Here is a 17,137-nt window from a genome sequence, read left to right as displayed (position 1 = left end):
AGGCAGATGTGGACGAGATGATAAACTGTCTTTGTTCTGTTTTTACAATAATGTTTGCTCATAAAGTTTGAGGAATGCTTTATTTTCAAAAAAGACTTTTTTCTGTCATTTGGTAATGATTCAACTACAGGACATCAGATGTGAACAAAACATCAGTTTCTTCATACGTGACAACTATGTGAGAAGAAACAGGTGTACGCGACAACAGTGTGCCATGTTTTGGTCGTTGCCCACACGTTGTTGTTGCTAACATTTCTCCACATTTTTCTCCGTCTCTGAGCTGCTATCAGAGTCTACAACAGCAGAAATTCTCACTTGATGTTTCTGATAATACAACAGATGGAAAAATGTCCTGCAACACATCATTCAGCTGGAACATCAAACCAAACTTCTTATGGTCCATCCAGAAGCGTATTAATCCTCCTGGATGGACTATAAGAATGATGAAAACCCCAAGAGCCAAAATAGAAATGAAAACGAATCATATGATATACTGTATACAAATAAAAAACATTTCAGTTCAGTTCAAGTTTATTAATATCGAGTGAGAGAAACAAGGAGCCTCAAGGAGTTTTATATTGTAACATAAAGATTGGAATTCAATTCTGCATTTAACAAGAAGCCAATGAAGAGAAGTCGATATGAGAGGAACACGCTCGCTCTTTCTTTCTTGTTCCTTTCAGAAGTCTCACTGCAGATTTCTGCATAAACTGAAGACATTTTAGGGCGCTTTTAAAATGACCCGATAATACTGAATTATAATAGTCCAGTCTAGCTTTCCAGCATCACATGATTTCAGAGTGGCACATTTCTTTCCACCAATTTGATATCAGGCTATCACAGTTCATCAGCAGCTTTATCAATGAGGCAAGTGGCTCACAGAGAGCCAGTTAACAGTTTATAGGGTATAAACCATACCCGATCTCACCACTCAACTGTTCTGTCATTAAGGCGGGACCAGCACAGTGGGGGACCAGTATTGATTTATCCATCAAAAACTCATTTCAGTAGTATTTGGTCCTCTGCTTGGCAGCCCAGATGTGAGACTGTTGTTCTGAACTGAATTCCTGCTATGATTCTTCAGTCTTCAATGACCCGAGGGAGTTTACACAATCAGGTTCAAGTGGATGCCTGTTTGAAATCTGATATTGTAACACTTGCTGTAACAGAGACGAGAGATAAACTAATGCACACTGTTTTGAATTGAATTAATGTATTTCTTTATTCATCCAGTCAGACAGGCTACTTGCAGAAATACATTTGTTTTAGCATTTTACCCTCTTTTTAAAAGTTCTGGTTTAATGTACCCGCATACCTGATTCCAAACATTTGTAATCATTCAACGTCATCAAGATTTATTTGGCATCCATGCATGAATTTAAAAGACTGAAAACTATAGACAGGCGCTCGGATTTAAATGAATCTATGTGTATGTGTATTTGTATTTGCTTTGTAAGACCAACTGCAAGCAGGAATGTTCATAGATTAACAGCTGTAGTGATACTGAATGAAATTTTCTGTTGATCCAAATTTTAAAAGTGTTATGAGATAAAATAGGCTAGCTTCTTGCTGACATTAGCTAACATACGCTCACTAACCAACACATATAAAATGTTAGATAGACAATGCACCAGCTAACCTACCATCTTTAGCTTACAATAATATTAAATTCTATAGTAGCACTTTTGTCCTTATGGGGAGTTTTTGTTGGAGTCTCATGCAGAATATGTTTCTAGATTAAAGCGTTTAGTACATGAAAAACGTTGCATGTGGCACATTGAGCATGTGTGTGTTAGTTAACATTAGCCAGATGGGAGAGATCAGGTTCAGATTTCATTCCCCAAACCAAATGATTTCTCCATCTGTTCATGACTGACGAAATAAATGTCATAACATTATTACCACACTATTACCGCTTCAGCTCCCGACATACTTTGATTGGTCGCTTTGTAGCTGTGGGTTGCAGTCATATGATGAGAAAATGTGAGGTCCTAGAGTTCTTTTTTGTTGCTGAGGCTTCAAATCAGCCATAAATAGATTCAAAAGTTCTCTCAAATCTGAGTTTTGGCCTGAAGGAAAAGCGCCCAAAACTGTTTGCAGCTCCTTCTTTGTTTCGCAACGGTTCACTTTTTCTTTGATTTTCCTTTAAAACCTACACCACACCACAGCATACAAATTACAAACAGTGGCAGAACTAAGAGGTACCATGTCTGCACAGAGTATTTTGACTCTGTGTGACAAGTTTACAGATTCTTTCTTCTGGTCACAAACTCTTTATGAGCCTTTTAATAAGATTCACTCGGCTGTGACCTCAAATTACGATGTCTTCAACTTGCAAATGAATTTTCAAAAATGATTGGACCCTCTCAAATTCACCTGTGGTTCCACCGCTACAGGCATAAGCTTTTTTTTAAACTTACAAGCTGTTCTGAAAAAAACTAAACGTGGAATTGAAGGGTTATTTATTTTTTTTGTATTGTACAAAAGTCTTCAGAAACCTCTTGTTCTTTTATGTTTTTATAGGAAAATGGAAATGGGTGCAATAATATATTATATTATTATACAGTTCTAAAGAGTCTGAAGGTTAGTAAGTGGCATAACCAACTTTATTCTTCCATGCCACCTGAACTCTTTCTTTCTGTTATTTCTTTAATTAATCTACAGGAAGCATACTTCTTGAAGGACATTTTTAAGCTGCTTTTTGTTCTATTCTGACACGATGATCCATCTTCAACAGTGTTAATTCCATCATTGATGGTGTTTTATTCTATGTTTATCTATCCAGGTATGCTTTTGCAGCACTGATTATGTATTTGGGATCATGCTGAAAAATAAAGCTGTTTTCAATTAGATGCTTTCCAGATGGTATTACATGATGGATCAAAATCTGATGTCTCTGGTTCTGCATTTATAATTCCATCAGTTTTAACAAGATTCCCAGCATCACTAGTTGAAATGCATGAAAGAGCCTACAGTGTCTTTCACAGATTGCTGTAGCGGTCACTTTTCCATATTGACAATAATTTAAACCAAAACTTAAAATTTGGATTTATCGCTCTTTAAGACATACTGTTACTTTCAGTCTAGCTCTAAACTTCAGCCTTTTTTTTTTCTTGTTTGCCTTTATTAATAATGGCTTCTTCACAGCCTGCCTTTCCCTGAGACTGGTGAAGATGCATCTCTCAGGTCTGTGATGTACATAACTTTCAGATCTGCCAGTTTTTCTTTCGTTCTCCGTTTATCCATTTTTCAAAGGCACAATGCACACGATGCTAAGATTCAGTATGCTGCTGATAGCTCTTTGGAAATCCCCTTGTTGGTCCAAAAATAGATTTTTTCCCCCTATGAAACTGTCTTATCTTTAATATTTATAGTAACTTCAACTACAGAAATGGGAATAAAATGTGTTTTTCCAACTGGCAGCTAGTAACAAAGTATCTAAAGATACGATTTAAAATTGGTTCTTATCTAAGCTGCCAGTTCTGTTTGTTATCTACGTCATCTCTTCAGTTGGTTGCCTTTTTCATGCTTGAGGTTAGTTTTAATGTACATGACTTAGCAAACAATCACACAAAAATGATTTGTTTGAAAATGGTCATGTACAAGGACTGAAAAGAACTGAATAAACAGCCAATGTCCAAAGGAAAAGTTTGAATGCCTACAGAGAACTACTGCTCGAGACCATCCAATCCAACGTTACTTATAGAGCACTTTAAAAACAACAACAACAAAGTACTTTCCAGTAAAAATCAGTGATAATAGTTAAGAAACCATGCATTAGACAGACAAATAAAAATAAAATAAATAAATAAAACTGAATAAATAGTAAAACATGAAAAGATAGACAATAAAATATACAAGAAATTAACAAAATAAATAAGATTAAAAGAGATCAAAAAACTGACTAGAAGCTAACTCTGGTGCTAATCCTAAAATGCCTCAGAAAAAAGGTGTTTTTAAAAGAGATTTAAAAATCTCGATTGTTGGGGCCATCCTAATATGGAGGGGCAACTTATTCCAAACTCCAACAAAATCTGGCTCGTTGTAAGCTAAAGAAACGAGGGGTGGCTCAAAACTTTTCAACAGTACTGAATATAACCACAACCATCTAAGTGACTGATCTGACTGCTTCCTTCTTTTTATTCTGTTATATTATTTATTCTATATGATCTTGACACAAATCATTTTGGAGCTCTTGCTTAAGAGTACAGTTCATAGATTTTTGCTAGTGTTAGCCAACACAGGCACGTCTAATGATTACCTGATTAACTTTAGGTCACTGAAAAAACAAGTTTGTACTTTAATTTTGGTGAGTAGAGTTCTACTGTTTAATTATTCCACCACTTAAAACTAACTAGCAGTTATCTATGTTGTGCACTGTACTGTTTATGGATGCAGCTTGCTAACCATGCCTGCTAGCATCTTGTAGCTGAGTACTACACTGTCTCACCTGAATATAAAGACTTCCAGCACCAGAAATTCCAGCATGGAAGTAACCATTCGGTGACATGACAGAAGCTATGTCCTCCCTTTAGTTACTAAATGTTGTCATGCCATCTTTTCTAGCTGAAGCAATGAACATCCAAATATGGAAAGCAGAATAAAACTAGCTCATGGGGTCAGGTTAGCATGTGTTGCTATCACATTATCTGCGCGTTAGGTCATTTTAGGTCAAATCAAAATGTGAAACAAACGTAATATAAAAATACCTATCAGGAAGACTAAATCGGGAGGACCGACAGTTACAATAGCAAACTCTTCTACCAACTTTGTGTTTAGTCAACAAGGTCAGCAGAGACACGAGCTGCCAGAGGACCCAGATTTTATTACCTGAACTGGAAAAGTCGGCAGTGAGATCAGAGCGGCAGGGTGCGCCTCAGGTGGCTATTAAAATGAGTCCAGTGTGTTCACACTCAGAGCCCAATCACGCCTCATGCTGCCTACATGCAATAATTGGGTCTACACCCTGCATGGGCACAGACACACTAAGCTGTGAAGTGCATTTTGTTCGATTTTTTGAATCTTTTGAGATTTTTGAGAGTTTGCAAGAGAAGATACATTTTTCCTGACCTTGAACGCCCCTTTGTTAAAAAAGCTCAAAACCAATAGAGCAGCACCTACCTGGTGGAGAAAAGCACCAATCAATTGACAAGGACAAAAGCGAATAACGCCGCCGAAGCACCATATCCACTTAACGCCGGCCATGACGGAGAAGTGAATGACCTAGAGAGGATGATGCGCCCAGCTGCTGTTTGCAGCACTCCAGCTGTTTATATGAGTTTCTGTGTCAGTGTCTGTGTGTGTGCATGTGTGGTTGTGCATGTGGACAAATGCTCAGTGATATTCACACCCCTGCCTGGCCTAAATTCCCCTTGAACTTAGCGCATCTGTGCACAACCCTTCCCTCCCACTGACTGTATTAGGATTTAGGATCCCGCTGATGCCTCTGGCTTCTCTCCAGAAGGAGAAGAGCCTCAGCGTCGCCCCTCCATCACTCTGTCATTGTTATTCTGTAGTGCTGTTCTCATTGCCCACCACCTCTGGGCCCTGCAGATCAATAGAGGAGCAGACCAAATCACTAACACACTGCGAATGAGAAATGAAACTGCTTATTGAAAAACATTTTGTCTCACAGGCCCAGCCATGCAATTAATTTAGGACTAATTCATAAAACAATAGGTCGTCCTGAGGGGGAGAGCCTCCAGACTATTACTTCTTCATAGCAGTGGTCAAACAGCTCACAAGTCTGCTGTTTGCTCACTGGGAGGGATAAACCGTGGCTTTGTGCTGCTGACGAACATCAGAATGCAAATCAGCAGGATGATACAACGGGAGTGCATGAAGCAGGCGGGGCTGCTGCAGAATTTAAAGAAGCGCTGTAATCCCTATTCATCACAAAGCACACTGCTCCGGGCCCTCAGATTAGCGCTCACGGTTTACTGTAGTGAACCTGCACACAGTGCTAAAGTCTGAGAGCGTGGGCTTCGGTAGAAGTTTGACTTCTAAAGCTGGATTGACCTTGGCCTGAATGCTAACTCCACACAGTCAAGCAGCCTTTGAGAGTTGAGTAAAATGGAGATACTTGAAAGCAGGGGAACTGATGCCAACAAAGCCAAACGCTGGTTTTAGAGAGTTGTCTCACAGCCTTGATTGTGACTAAAGGCACCACTGTAAGGAATACTGAAGAAGCAGTATAGGCTGTTGGAGATGAGCTAAAAGTGGCAAGACTAAGGTTTATGTTGGCCAGCAGATGGCAATGAGTCTCCTACAGGTTGTTTCTTCAAAGGCAGTGGATTCATCAGTGCATTAGAAGTTTAAGACTGAACTGAGGCCATGCTGTCGACTAGTCTTCTACTAATCTGTCAGTGACCTCCAAACAGCATTCCAGCAGCCTCTTAACAAAAGTCAACACATAGACTAGAAACCAAATGCAAAGATGGACAAAGAGTCAGAGTCAACAGAAACCCCCCAGCTAATGCCCCCCAACCTCTCCAAACAAAACATCCAGAAGGGCTTGATTATAGCATCTTGAATATAGTATGGCATAATTCCTTGTGCATAGCCATACTATCTCAGTCGGCCTTGGAAGATAACCAGGGTAGTATTTGGGTGGGAGACCACCTGAGAATACCAGGTGGCTGTAGCATTGCTTCTGTTGTGTTTATTGTAGTGTGAATATGAGAATAGAAAAATAATTTGTGTTGGTGATTGAGATAGGATGTATAAAATGTTCAAGTAGAAAGGCAAATATATCTATTTCCTGGTGTTTCCAGTGTGCCATTCGTATTTGTGAATGTCCACCAAGGTTTATGTCTCAGCTCATTTCAGCATTTCCCCAGTGAAAATAAACTAGGCCAATAAAATTCCTACATTTTTGTTTATTTTTAACTTCCTCTATCTGCTCATCTCAGTTTGTCTTTGTGGATCATGTGACTCTGGGGTGGAGCCGAGGAAGCCCAGCGATTATAATGCATTCCATCTAAACTCACAACTTACAAGTTTGAAGTCAGAATTTTCAACTGGAACTCCCCCTCAATTTGGGGAAAGTCAGTGCAACCCCACTAACTCCAACTTACAACAATCCAAGAGGGCAACATTGCACATAAACATTAGTAAAACTTGTAACTAGAACTGCCACTCTTGTGTACTGATGACTCACTAAATAAGCCACACACAGAGACGGACCAGGCTCCGAATGCAAATGTGTTGCATCAGTATTTTAAGCACATACAAAAGTGCTGTGCTGCTAGTAGTACATGATGCTTCTACTGTGCTAAAGAGCAAAAGGAATCCTCGCTCATCCAACTTCAAATGAACACGGCATTAGTAAACACATTTTATCAGTTTGTTAAAGAGATCCATCTGCTGGTTAGAGTATCTATTTTACTATGGGGGCGTGTCTTTGTAGATCATGTGACTCTGGGGTGGTGTTGAGGACACCTATCCAGCTGCGCTAATTTGCACAGGCTCTTTCCTCAATCATCCAAGCAGACACAACAGATCTGCTCACTTTTCTGCTTTTGTCTTTTGTAAATAAAACACTTAGTATACTTGTGTGGGCTCCTTTTGTTGTAAGCTGGAACAAAACAGGGGTTCATCCTTAGTTTGCTATCATTAAGCTGCTGGCACATTTGGGAGAAGCTCCACACGGTTGCCACAGAGCCTGTAAGTTGAGTTTTGGCTCATTAGGTAAAGATAAATATTAGTGGTGAGACTGCACGCTGAGCTTGATGTGAGCTATTTAGCCTGACGTTGTTTTTCAGGGATTATCTTTCCCTACAGGTATGAGTAACACAGTATACTTGGGGCTAGTTGTTGTTTTATTTGTTTTGTGTAGATTCAAAAAAAAAAAACAAATAAACAACATTTAAAAATGTGAATAGTTGTGGATGTATTTATTTCTTAAATTTTAGTTGACAAAGTTTGGAAATCAATGTTTCCTGACGATGCCTTACGCATAAAAGAATGATTTCTACTATCTTTAATCTAACATGGATAGTTCTTATAGTGAGAAAATGAATACTTCGTAATACTGATCTTAATCTGATCCTAATTAAGTTTAGTGCTGTATCCAATCTGAAAAACTAATCAAAATGTTTCAACACTGGGTAAGGACAAGTAATTGATTTATACTTCCAATGGTACAGAGGACCCGTGATCAGGAGCTAAACTGGGCCAGAATGCTACAGAAGTCTGGCATCTTCAACACATGACTAATTAAATCTGATTGGCAGATTCGGCTAATATAGAAAAAATGAGCAAATTAAGATTTTTATATGCTGCAACACAAAGACATGCTCAGTAATAAGAAAATGACATCCCACAAACAGAGACGGGCAGTAACGAGTCCGATTCCTTTTTTCAAGTAAAAAGTAATGTAAGGAACTGCGATTGCAAAAAAGTAATTAGATTACTGTTACTTTCCTGTAAGCACGCTGTGTTGCTGCGTTACTAAACCGTGATTTTGTCTGTGAGAGCGTCTCATGACAGCGACGTCCGAGTGTGTGACGTCCACAGTAACAGACGTGTGCACATCAACAATGGATAATATGGAGTGATGGAGCCAGTACGACCATGCAGTCCTCCCACTGACATGACCGCTGTGGGCAAACCTCCACCCGCCCCACTCCTGCTAAACAGGTGACAACAGATTTAAGAGCTGCTGAATCTTTGATTTTATTTATTTTCTGCTGTGTTTTACTTGCATCTATTTGAAAGAGTGAGTGTAAAGACACAACGTTATTTTAGCTTATATGCTGGAATATGCAGAAAATCAGAGACTGTTGCACATAATGTAATTTGTGCCTAATGCAATGTGCATAAAGTTAAAAGATTAAAACTAATAGCGACTAGCGACTCTCTCATAGATGGACAAAGATGTAAAGAGAAACATGGAGAGGAAGATCAGTTTTCAGAGGTATGGACTTTTTTAGTCATTTTTAATAAAATGGAAATTTAGATCTTATAAAACACTAATTCATTTTGGAGGTTTCTGTTTTTCTACTGAACATTGGATATACGAGAGATGTGTTGTTAATGTTATTCAAAGGTCACATGAAACTCATCACATCAGGCAGTCTAGCACAGCTTGGGGCAGTGCAGGGTGCTCTGGTCAGGCTGCAGTAAAGTTTACAAGAATATATTATGTTGAACTGATGCAGAGAAGGTGTGCTGTTCATGGTCAATGGGTGATTACATTAACTCACCAGATATTACCTGTTATATTAGCTTTATACTGCCTTCAGGTCAGAAATGAGTCATACAAGGAATTTAACATCTGGTTATATTTTGGTGAATTCAGTAGGCTAAAATCACAATGAGCAGCAGATGTCAGAGCAGCAACGTGAGAAAAGCTCTACTGGAGCTCACAATTATTATGTGACTTATTTTCTCTACACTGTACCATTACACTCAATCTTAGGGCTCCCCCAGATGCCAAATCCCACTTTGACCCCCGCTGACAACATGCCTGCACAGCAACAGAGCCATCAGACCACCTCACTGGAAGCATCAGGGTTACAGATTTTTCCTTTCATTGTCTTACATCCGTATATCTAATAGTTACAGTGTTACAAGCACTAAGTATTCCTGACAGGAGTTACAGTACGAGGGCAGCAGCAGACGTTCTCAGAAAGAGTCCTAATAACAACAGCATGACAGTATGTAGGACATATACAGAGATCTATTCAGTGTAAGTCTCTTCTTGTATTCCACTGAGCATTTCTGTTCTCAATATTTAGGAGGGAGTATGGGTGAATACATCACAGATGACATCACTCACAGCATCGCACCCTCAAACAGCTCAGAAAGACCTCTCGTGACCTGATAGTGGAAAAATGTGCTAGCACTCCGAGAGTCGCATAACTTTAAGACCAGAAAAAGTTCATAAAAGCAAGAGCAGGGACTCAACAGTAGAATCAAATGGCCTCAAATGGCCCCGCCCCTCCCTGAGCCTGGTTCTGCTGGAGGTTTCTTCCTGTGCAAAAGGAGGTTTTCCTTCCTGCTGTGCTTGCTCAGAGGGGGTTGTCTAATTGTTGGGGGTTTTGTTGAGGTTGTTGGGGTTTTCTCTGTATTATTGTTGGGTCTTTATCTTACAATATAAAGCACCTTGAGTGACTGATGTTTTAGTGCTGTATAAATAAAACTGAATTGTCCAGCGTCAGAAATCCAGTGTTTGCCATGCATATAGACGTTGAAGTCCATGTTTGCTTTCATTCTGTCAAATTGTTTCCTTATAAGAAGGTGCGATAAATAGAAAGACAGCAGTATATGGCTTTTCCACAGCAGAAGGCAGATAGTTTTAGGAAAATCTTTCAAATTACCACTGAAAATGAACTACTTCATTAGATGTACTGCATCGCTGTAAGACTATTCATTTCTCCATCCAGAAAGAGAAATAAAAAATAGTGTGAATTAAGATTCCATTGGCTGGGGCTAGTGCACATTTCTGTACTGCACTGCATCTCAAACAGTTTTCCATTTGAGAGGGAAGAAGCCTTTGGTAGCAGTAAACTGTTGAATGACAAAGTGCTTTATCTGGCGCTAGATAAGGGAAGGTTGCAGCCTCCTGCAGATAGCAACGCAGCCACTGAGGATGAAAGACATCCTTTGTTGGCAGCTCAGATTCAGCAAGGGAGCCTGTCAACAAAGCAGCCTTTGCTAGCTTTCTGCATCAGGAAGAAAAAAAAAGATTGTCATATGGCCACCTCAGTCATCAGTGGTCTCATTGTGCTGAGGTATGTGTGCAGAAGCTGATTTCATCGAGCGTATTTAACAGTCAGAATATGTGTAATGACAGAGTAGGTTCATCCATTGCTGTGTGCCTCAAACAGATACTTCTGTGAAAGTATCATGAAGACATGAGGCCATACTCAAGATGTTTATTAGCCTGTATAGCTGCCTGTGGAAAGGAACTGGAGAAATATGTACACTGACTTTCACATAAATCTAATTTCCCTTCTAACCTAACAAAGGTTAGTGATTGCATCACTGTTAATATAAAAAGGAAGGACAAAAAGACAATTTTACCAGAAATGACAACTCTGAAACTACAAACCTCTGACGGTTTCCAGCTTTATGCAGGCTAACATGTGCTATCACACCCGTCTCAGTCATGTTCGTGTCCAGCACGACCGATGGGGCAACAAAGAACTCCTCTATAAGGAGACTCCTTCCCCTCACTTTAATTTATGTTTAAATGGTAAAGGGACACGAGAGCTCAGATTTAGGTGTGCCAGATGCAGAACAGATGTCGGTCTAACCCACCATACTAACCCTAACTTAAACAAATCAACCAAATCTGGTAGGCAGTTAATAACTTAGCGGTCAAGAAAATGGAAAGTCTGTTTCAAAGACTTTGAGTTATTTCTGTATTTGTACTGTATTCATATTTATGTAAACCATTATTATTGATACTGATATTATAACCTTGGGAATACAGTACCAGTCTGATACAGGCTTCTATTAACAACACACTAGTCAGCACACATGTGGGCACCAGTTGCATTCGTCAGTTTTGTTCGTCTGTCATTATCTCACAGCATGTTTGCTCTGAATCTATCCTACATGACAGTTTAGGCTGATGGATTAAATGGAGTTTTCTGGCCTTTCTGCTGAGCGTTCTTAGGTGTTGTTATCTGCGTGTTAGCTCAAATGTTAATGAGGTTAATAACAAAGGTACAGAGTCCATCTTCAAGTGCATAATGGAGGGTGGATAATGAGGTGGCTGTGAGTGCAGAGGTTAAGCAGGTCCCCTACTAATTGTAGGGTTGGTGGTTCAATCCCTGGCTGCTCCAGTTTGCATGCCAGATATCCAAATGGCTATCCAATGCATCCATCCTGGTGTGAACGTTAGAAAGCATTTAGGCATAGAAATAAAGTGTTTGTGTGAAAAGCGCTATATAGGAACTGGTGCATTTAAAAACAGTTACATCAGCTTGAAGAGGACCTATTGTGCTCATTCTCTGACACAGTTAGGATGCTTTGAGTTTATTATATTAGTTATCATTTCAAGTTTTTTGGTTTCTTTGTCAGAGTTGTCTTCTGGTTTCTGTTCTGTTCCATAGCTGCTGTCCAGTCAGAGTCTGTGTCTGTAGTTCAGTCTGTGTTATGTTTCCTGTTTTATTTTGGAGGTACATGTCTTATGTTAATGTATCTGGTTTTGCTTCCCCTGTTTCGTTAGGCCTGATTTGCCCCAGCTGTGTTTCCCTCCTGTTACTCTTATGTACCGTTTACTATGCTGTGTGTTCTGTCTGCCTGCGTTTATTGTTCGTATTTTGGAAGTTTGTTACTTTGAGTTCAGCATTAAAGCTGTTTTTTGAGTTCACGTCTGTTTCCGGAGTCTGCACTTTGGGTCCTTTTCCTGCCTGCACACAGCCGTTCCATAACAGAAACATGGATACTGTCACACTGCTGCAGCATCCATAGCTAAAGCTTCAACTGAAGTCAGTGTATGCACAACGAATTCCTTTGAGCTAAAAGATTTGATGGTTGAAGGTTGATGAGGAGGTGAGAACAAACAAATAAATGAATGACAGAGTTATAATCAAAGAGCTCAGTGGCCAGCTGTTTTGAAGGAAGCCCAAATGGGCCGTGTGATAAGTGACGGGAGCTTCAGAACATGTTGACGAACTCTTTGGATCAGACAGTCTGGAGACATAAATTGGAGGATGCTAATTATTATCCCTGTGCCCAAAAAGTACTTCAGCTGTGATTTATTTAGCCAAGTGTGATGACTGCACTTTTATAATCCAGTGTATGCAACCTAACACATACATCAAGTTAAATTTAACTTGCTGCCTAATTAGCAGTCCATTTATTCAGCGCTTTGCCGTCCTGTCAGCACATGTTGCAGGGATGATTAAATATTCAGACTGACAGTTTTCTGTTGTGTGTTCTGCACATTTCAGGAGTGCAGCGTTCTGGGAACACCAACACACATCATCCCTGTTTATGCTTGTTGCTTTGATTTAAATGAGATTTGAATGAGGAGACAGAGCATGCCGCCGCCATCATTCAAGGGTGATTAGATGCTTTAATATAGGCACCAGCTGCTACACACCATTTAATCACCAGTATCAACACGAGAGCGGAGCGCCTCCAGCTCTCGTGTGCTACTGAGCACCTCCCTGCTTTCACTACTCCTCACTGACACATACATCTAAACGTGTGTTTAAAAACTCCCTCCATTTACTGGATTACAGTCTCATAAACATCATTTTTCAGTTTTCTATTTAGACTATCAGTGTAGTGTTTGCAGCAGTCTGGAAGAACCTTCACTGGTGTGAGTTATTAATAACACAGATCCAGATCAGGTTAAAGGTTCCCAGAAAACATACAATTCAACCCTGTGGTTTGACTCGGGACTCTAACATGCATGCAGGGTTGTCTTGATGACATCATCTGACCATTTTATGCAATCAGATTTAGTCGTTTCACAAACGCACAAAGTCAAGCTTAGCAGCGATCTGTCAGTTCAGCCGCATTAGCTGATGGCTCAGCGGATTCTCTTTTATCCGATTTGCAAATCTCATATAAGGTGCAACTGAAACGGCTTTAGCCTGCCCACAGATGCTGCAAGCCGCTTTGCATACCAGCTCCACCTATATGCTGCATATCTGCATAGTTAGGTATGTCCTGGTTTTATCTTCCTGTTTGAGTCTAATGGGTACCGCAATACTCGAAAAGAAGTTCATGTTGTGTTGGCTATGACTGTTTACTGAGGTTGCAGATCAACAGCTCAGCGGGTTGTGTTTACATAGACTTCTGTACAGCCAGGTTTCTTTTTGCAATCAGTGGACTTTCCCCCTGCTGACATTTTAAAAGAATGCAGGTTTAGAGCTATTCTTGATTGGCTCCACTCCACAGTATGAGAGAAGCAGTCTGGCACAGACTGTTGTCACTGATGTCTGCTGTGTTCTGAGATCCTGCTGCAGTTCTTCCCTGTCTTTGGATTTCCATGTGTGCACACGGAAGGGTGGAAAGCTTCCACCAGGCAATCGTTATGGAGGTAACAGCAGGGAGGTCTCAGAACAGATCCGTGTGGTCAAATATTAATTACTGCAGATGGAAACAATCTCCTTTGCACCACAGTGGTCCTGGATTAAATGTGAGTGGTTGTCTTACCAGTTTTATTCAGATTTTAGCCCAGTAAACACTTTAAAATGGTTGTTTTTTACTCTCGAGCTGCTGACTGATGTTTAGGCCAGCGGCTGCAGCGGATCAGAGGGCCTGCGCTGGTGTTTGCAACAGACGATCAGTCCATCACTTTTAGCATTTTTCACCCCAACTTCAATGCAAACATATGATTTTCACATGATGGGTAGCTTTATGCCTCTAAAAAAAAAGATTGTGACATTATGTATTCACACACACACACACAAACACACACACAAGAGTTAATACACACGTAAAGCACTTTAAATAGGACATTGTTTCAAAGCCTCATAGTTCAAACAGCATAAATTATCTTTGTATATAAATACCACAGTAAGAGCGCAGCAGCAGGAGCAGAAGCAGCAGCATCTATAAAGGCACACACTGGAGGATTTTTACCGTTAGACTGCTACAAACAAAATGCTGCCAAGCTTCGAGTGCTTAAATAAAAATGGTGAATGTTAAGAGGTTTCACAAGAAAACAGTTGAAAGATCGTGACTCAGTGAAAAATCAGTTTAGACAAAGCTGCTCGCAGACAACACTTTCCTTAAATGTGCCGTGTGCTCTAAAAACAGCCATAAAAACAGTGAGCTTTATTTGCACTAAGACAGAAACACGTTTATGTCCCACCCGGCTTTAAAATATTTGATTGGTGATGGGAATGGTTGGTGATATTAAAGTCCTGTTTGTGGCACATTAGTATATGTGAGGGGGCAAACTCCTCAAGATGGGTGGTGACCATGGTGGCCATTTAGAAGTCGGCCATCTTGGATACAACTTTTCTTTTTTCAATAGGAAGAGGGCCATGTGACACATCAAACGTATTGGTAATGTCACAAGACACTGATGAGACAAACTCTTATGTGAATGATGAAGTTAACAAACAAAACCACCCACATTGGATGGATCCCTCCAAGACTGTTGGACCAACAAAAGAGATGGTTTGGTGTGGTATATGGGGCACAACGATAGTGGGTTGCTTATCTAAGGTGGAAAGGTTTTTCTATTGTTTTTTGTTTGTTTGTTTTTTTGTTATAAATCAATCAATAAATAAATAAATCATCAAAAAAGTATATAACATAAGGGTCACTGCTCACCCTGTGATCGAAACAGGCACCCGGGCATTACTCGGTTTTATAAAAAAAAAAAAAATAAATAAATGTGTGTATATATATATATATATATATACATATATATATATATATATATATATATATATATATATATATATATATATATATACATATGGCAATACAAGTTCAAAACGATAAAAATGTAAAAAGGTACAAATAAATATAATGCATGTTAAAGTATCCTGGGTGAGCCCCGAGTTTCCCCGGTGCATCTAGTGTGAGTTTACACGAGAACAAGGTGCTCAGTCATAGAGTAAAGTGCTGTCTGATTGTGTGACTAAGCCTTGTAGTCAAAGGTGCTCTGACTGTAGAAAAGTGCTCTACACTGTAAGTACCAGTCTATTTACTAAAACGAAGCCCTGCAGTCTACTTGGTACCGTTTCACATCTCCCTCAGTCAGATTAAGTATTTTCAAGCCCAGTCACTATAAGCAGAGATTGTCATCATCATCGTCATTTATTTATATAAAACTTTAAAAACACACCTGGTAGAGCAAAGTGCTGAACAATACAAATATAAATATAGTAATAAAACAGCAAAAACCAGACAAAGCAATAAAATTAACAAGAATGTCAGTTTCCCACAGAGTTAAAAGCCAGCGAATAACAATAGGTTTTTAATAAGGACTTAAAACTGGCACTGATGCAGCCTGTCTAATACGGAGAGGAAGGTTATTCCAAAGCATCGGCGCTGCAACAGAGAACGCTCGGTCTCCTCCAAGTTTCAGCCGTGACTTTGGGACCGAAAGCAACAACTGCTCAGCTGACCGAAGGGAACGAGTGGGGACGTGGGGCTTCAAGAAGTCAGACAAATAAACAGGTGCCAGACCATTTAGAGATTTAAAAACCAATAAAAGGACTTTAAAACGGATCCTGAATGAAGCCAATGTAGAGAGGCCAAAACCGGAGTGATGTGGTCGAATTTCCTTCCTTCCTTGTCAATGCAAACAAATGACCTTTAATAACAAGGCCAATATGGAGCCATTTCATTAGCACAGTGATGTATGGGTCTAAGTCACAGCCTGCACTCCAATAACTAAGACATATTGTTCCCATGTCTCTATTCTATTTCTAGCTAACAATGTGACGGCCCCTCTGAGGCCTTCTTGCTCTGTGGATGGGGTTGAACTGCTGCAACAAAGATGCACAGGTACAGACCCACACACGGTGACCACGCCATGACCCCTTTCTCTACCAACTGCTGTGAAAGCAGCATCCACGTTTAGACAAGGAAAGCACAATAATATGTCATGGAGATGAGCTGATATTTATTTGTATTTTAAAGGTCAGAAAGCATGATTTTATTTCTCCTTTCTTCTCCTGTGCTCATTTATTAAGTGTAATATTTAGCCTGACATTTCAGCCTGACATCAATTCGTTCGAGACGAGCACTGAAGGAAAGGCACAGAGAGAGGTGGATTCCTGTCCTGCCACAGAGACTCGTTTGGTTTGTCAATCTGTCCAATAGTCTGGACACTGCTTCATTTCTCTCTGATGTTCTGCACTTGTGTTGCAGATTTGTTTGATTTAAGGCTGCAAGACTACATTTTTGTTCATTACGCTTTGGACCACCACGGAAATTTCATTATTCATCTTCATCATTTGGTGAATGTAACTGACAAGGTCACAGATGGAATTATTGCATGATGACAGACAGAAATTGAGCCGATGAAAGAGCGATTACATGTAATCCATCATTCATGTGACTGTGATCTGTATTTATTTCACACTACACTCGATGCAACTTTAAAAGCATTTAAAAATCAGATCTCGGCATGATGTGTATTTTTTCAACACTGCAGTGTTGGTTTTAACACAATGTGTTGGTTTTGCAATTCAGCTAACCAGCT

The 17,137-nt window shown here is 39.8% G+C and overlaps 1 protein-coding gene across 2 annotated transcripts in view; it reads right to left on the bottom strand.

The window, feature by feature from the left end:
• Positions 1-17,137, bottom strand: part of cdk14 (cyclin dependent kinase 14) — a 224,853-nt gene that overhangs the window by 172,639 nt on the left and 35,077 nt on the right. The window contains exon 1 of one of the 2 annotated variants that reach the window (XM_026184458.1): positions 5,122-5,680. The exons of the other annotated variant lie outside the window; for it this stretch is intronic. Within the exon in view, the coding sequence (XP_026040243.1) occupies positions 5,122-5,205 (84 nt within the window). The 5' untranslated portion in view covers positions 5,206-5,680. Of the gene's footprint in view, positions 1-5,121; positions 5,681-17,137 lie in introns of those variants that run through there. 2 annotated transcript variants of the gene reach the window in all.

Source organism: Astatotilapia calliptera, chromosome 11 (genome assembly GCF_900246225.1).
Source record: "Astatotilapia calliptera chromosome 11, fAstCal1.2, whole genome shotgun sequence".
NCBI lineage: Eukaryota > Metazoa > Chordata > Actinopteri > Cichliformes > Cichlidae > Astatotilapia > Astatotilapia calliptera.
The sequence above is the reverse complement of the archived record's forward strand: the minus strand, read 5'-3'. Positions and strand labels throughout refer to the sequence as shown.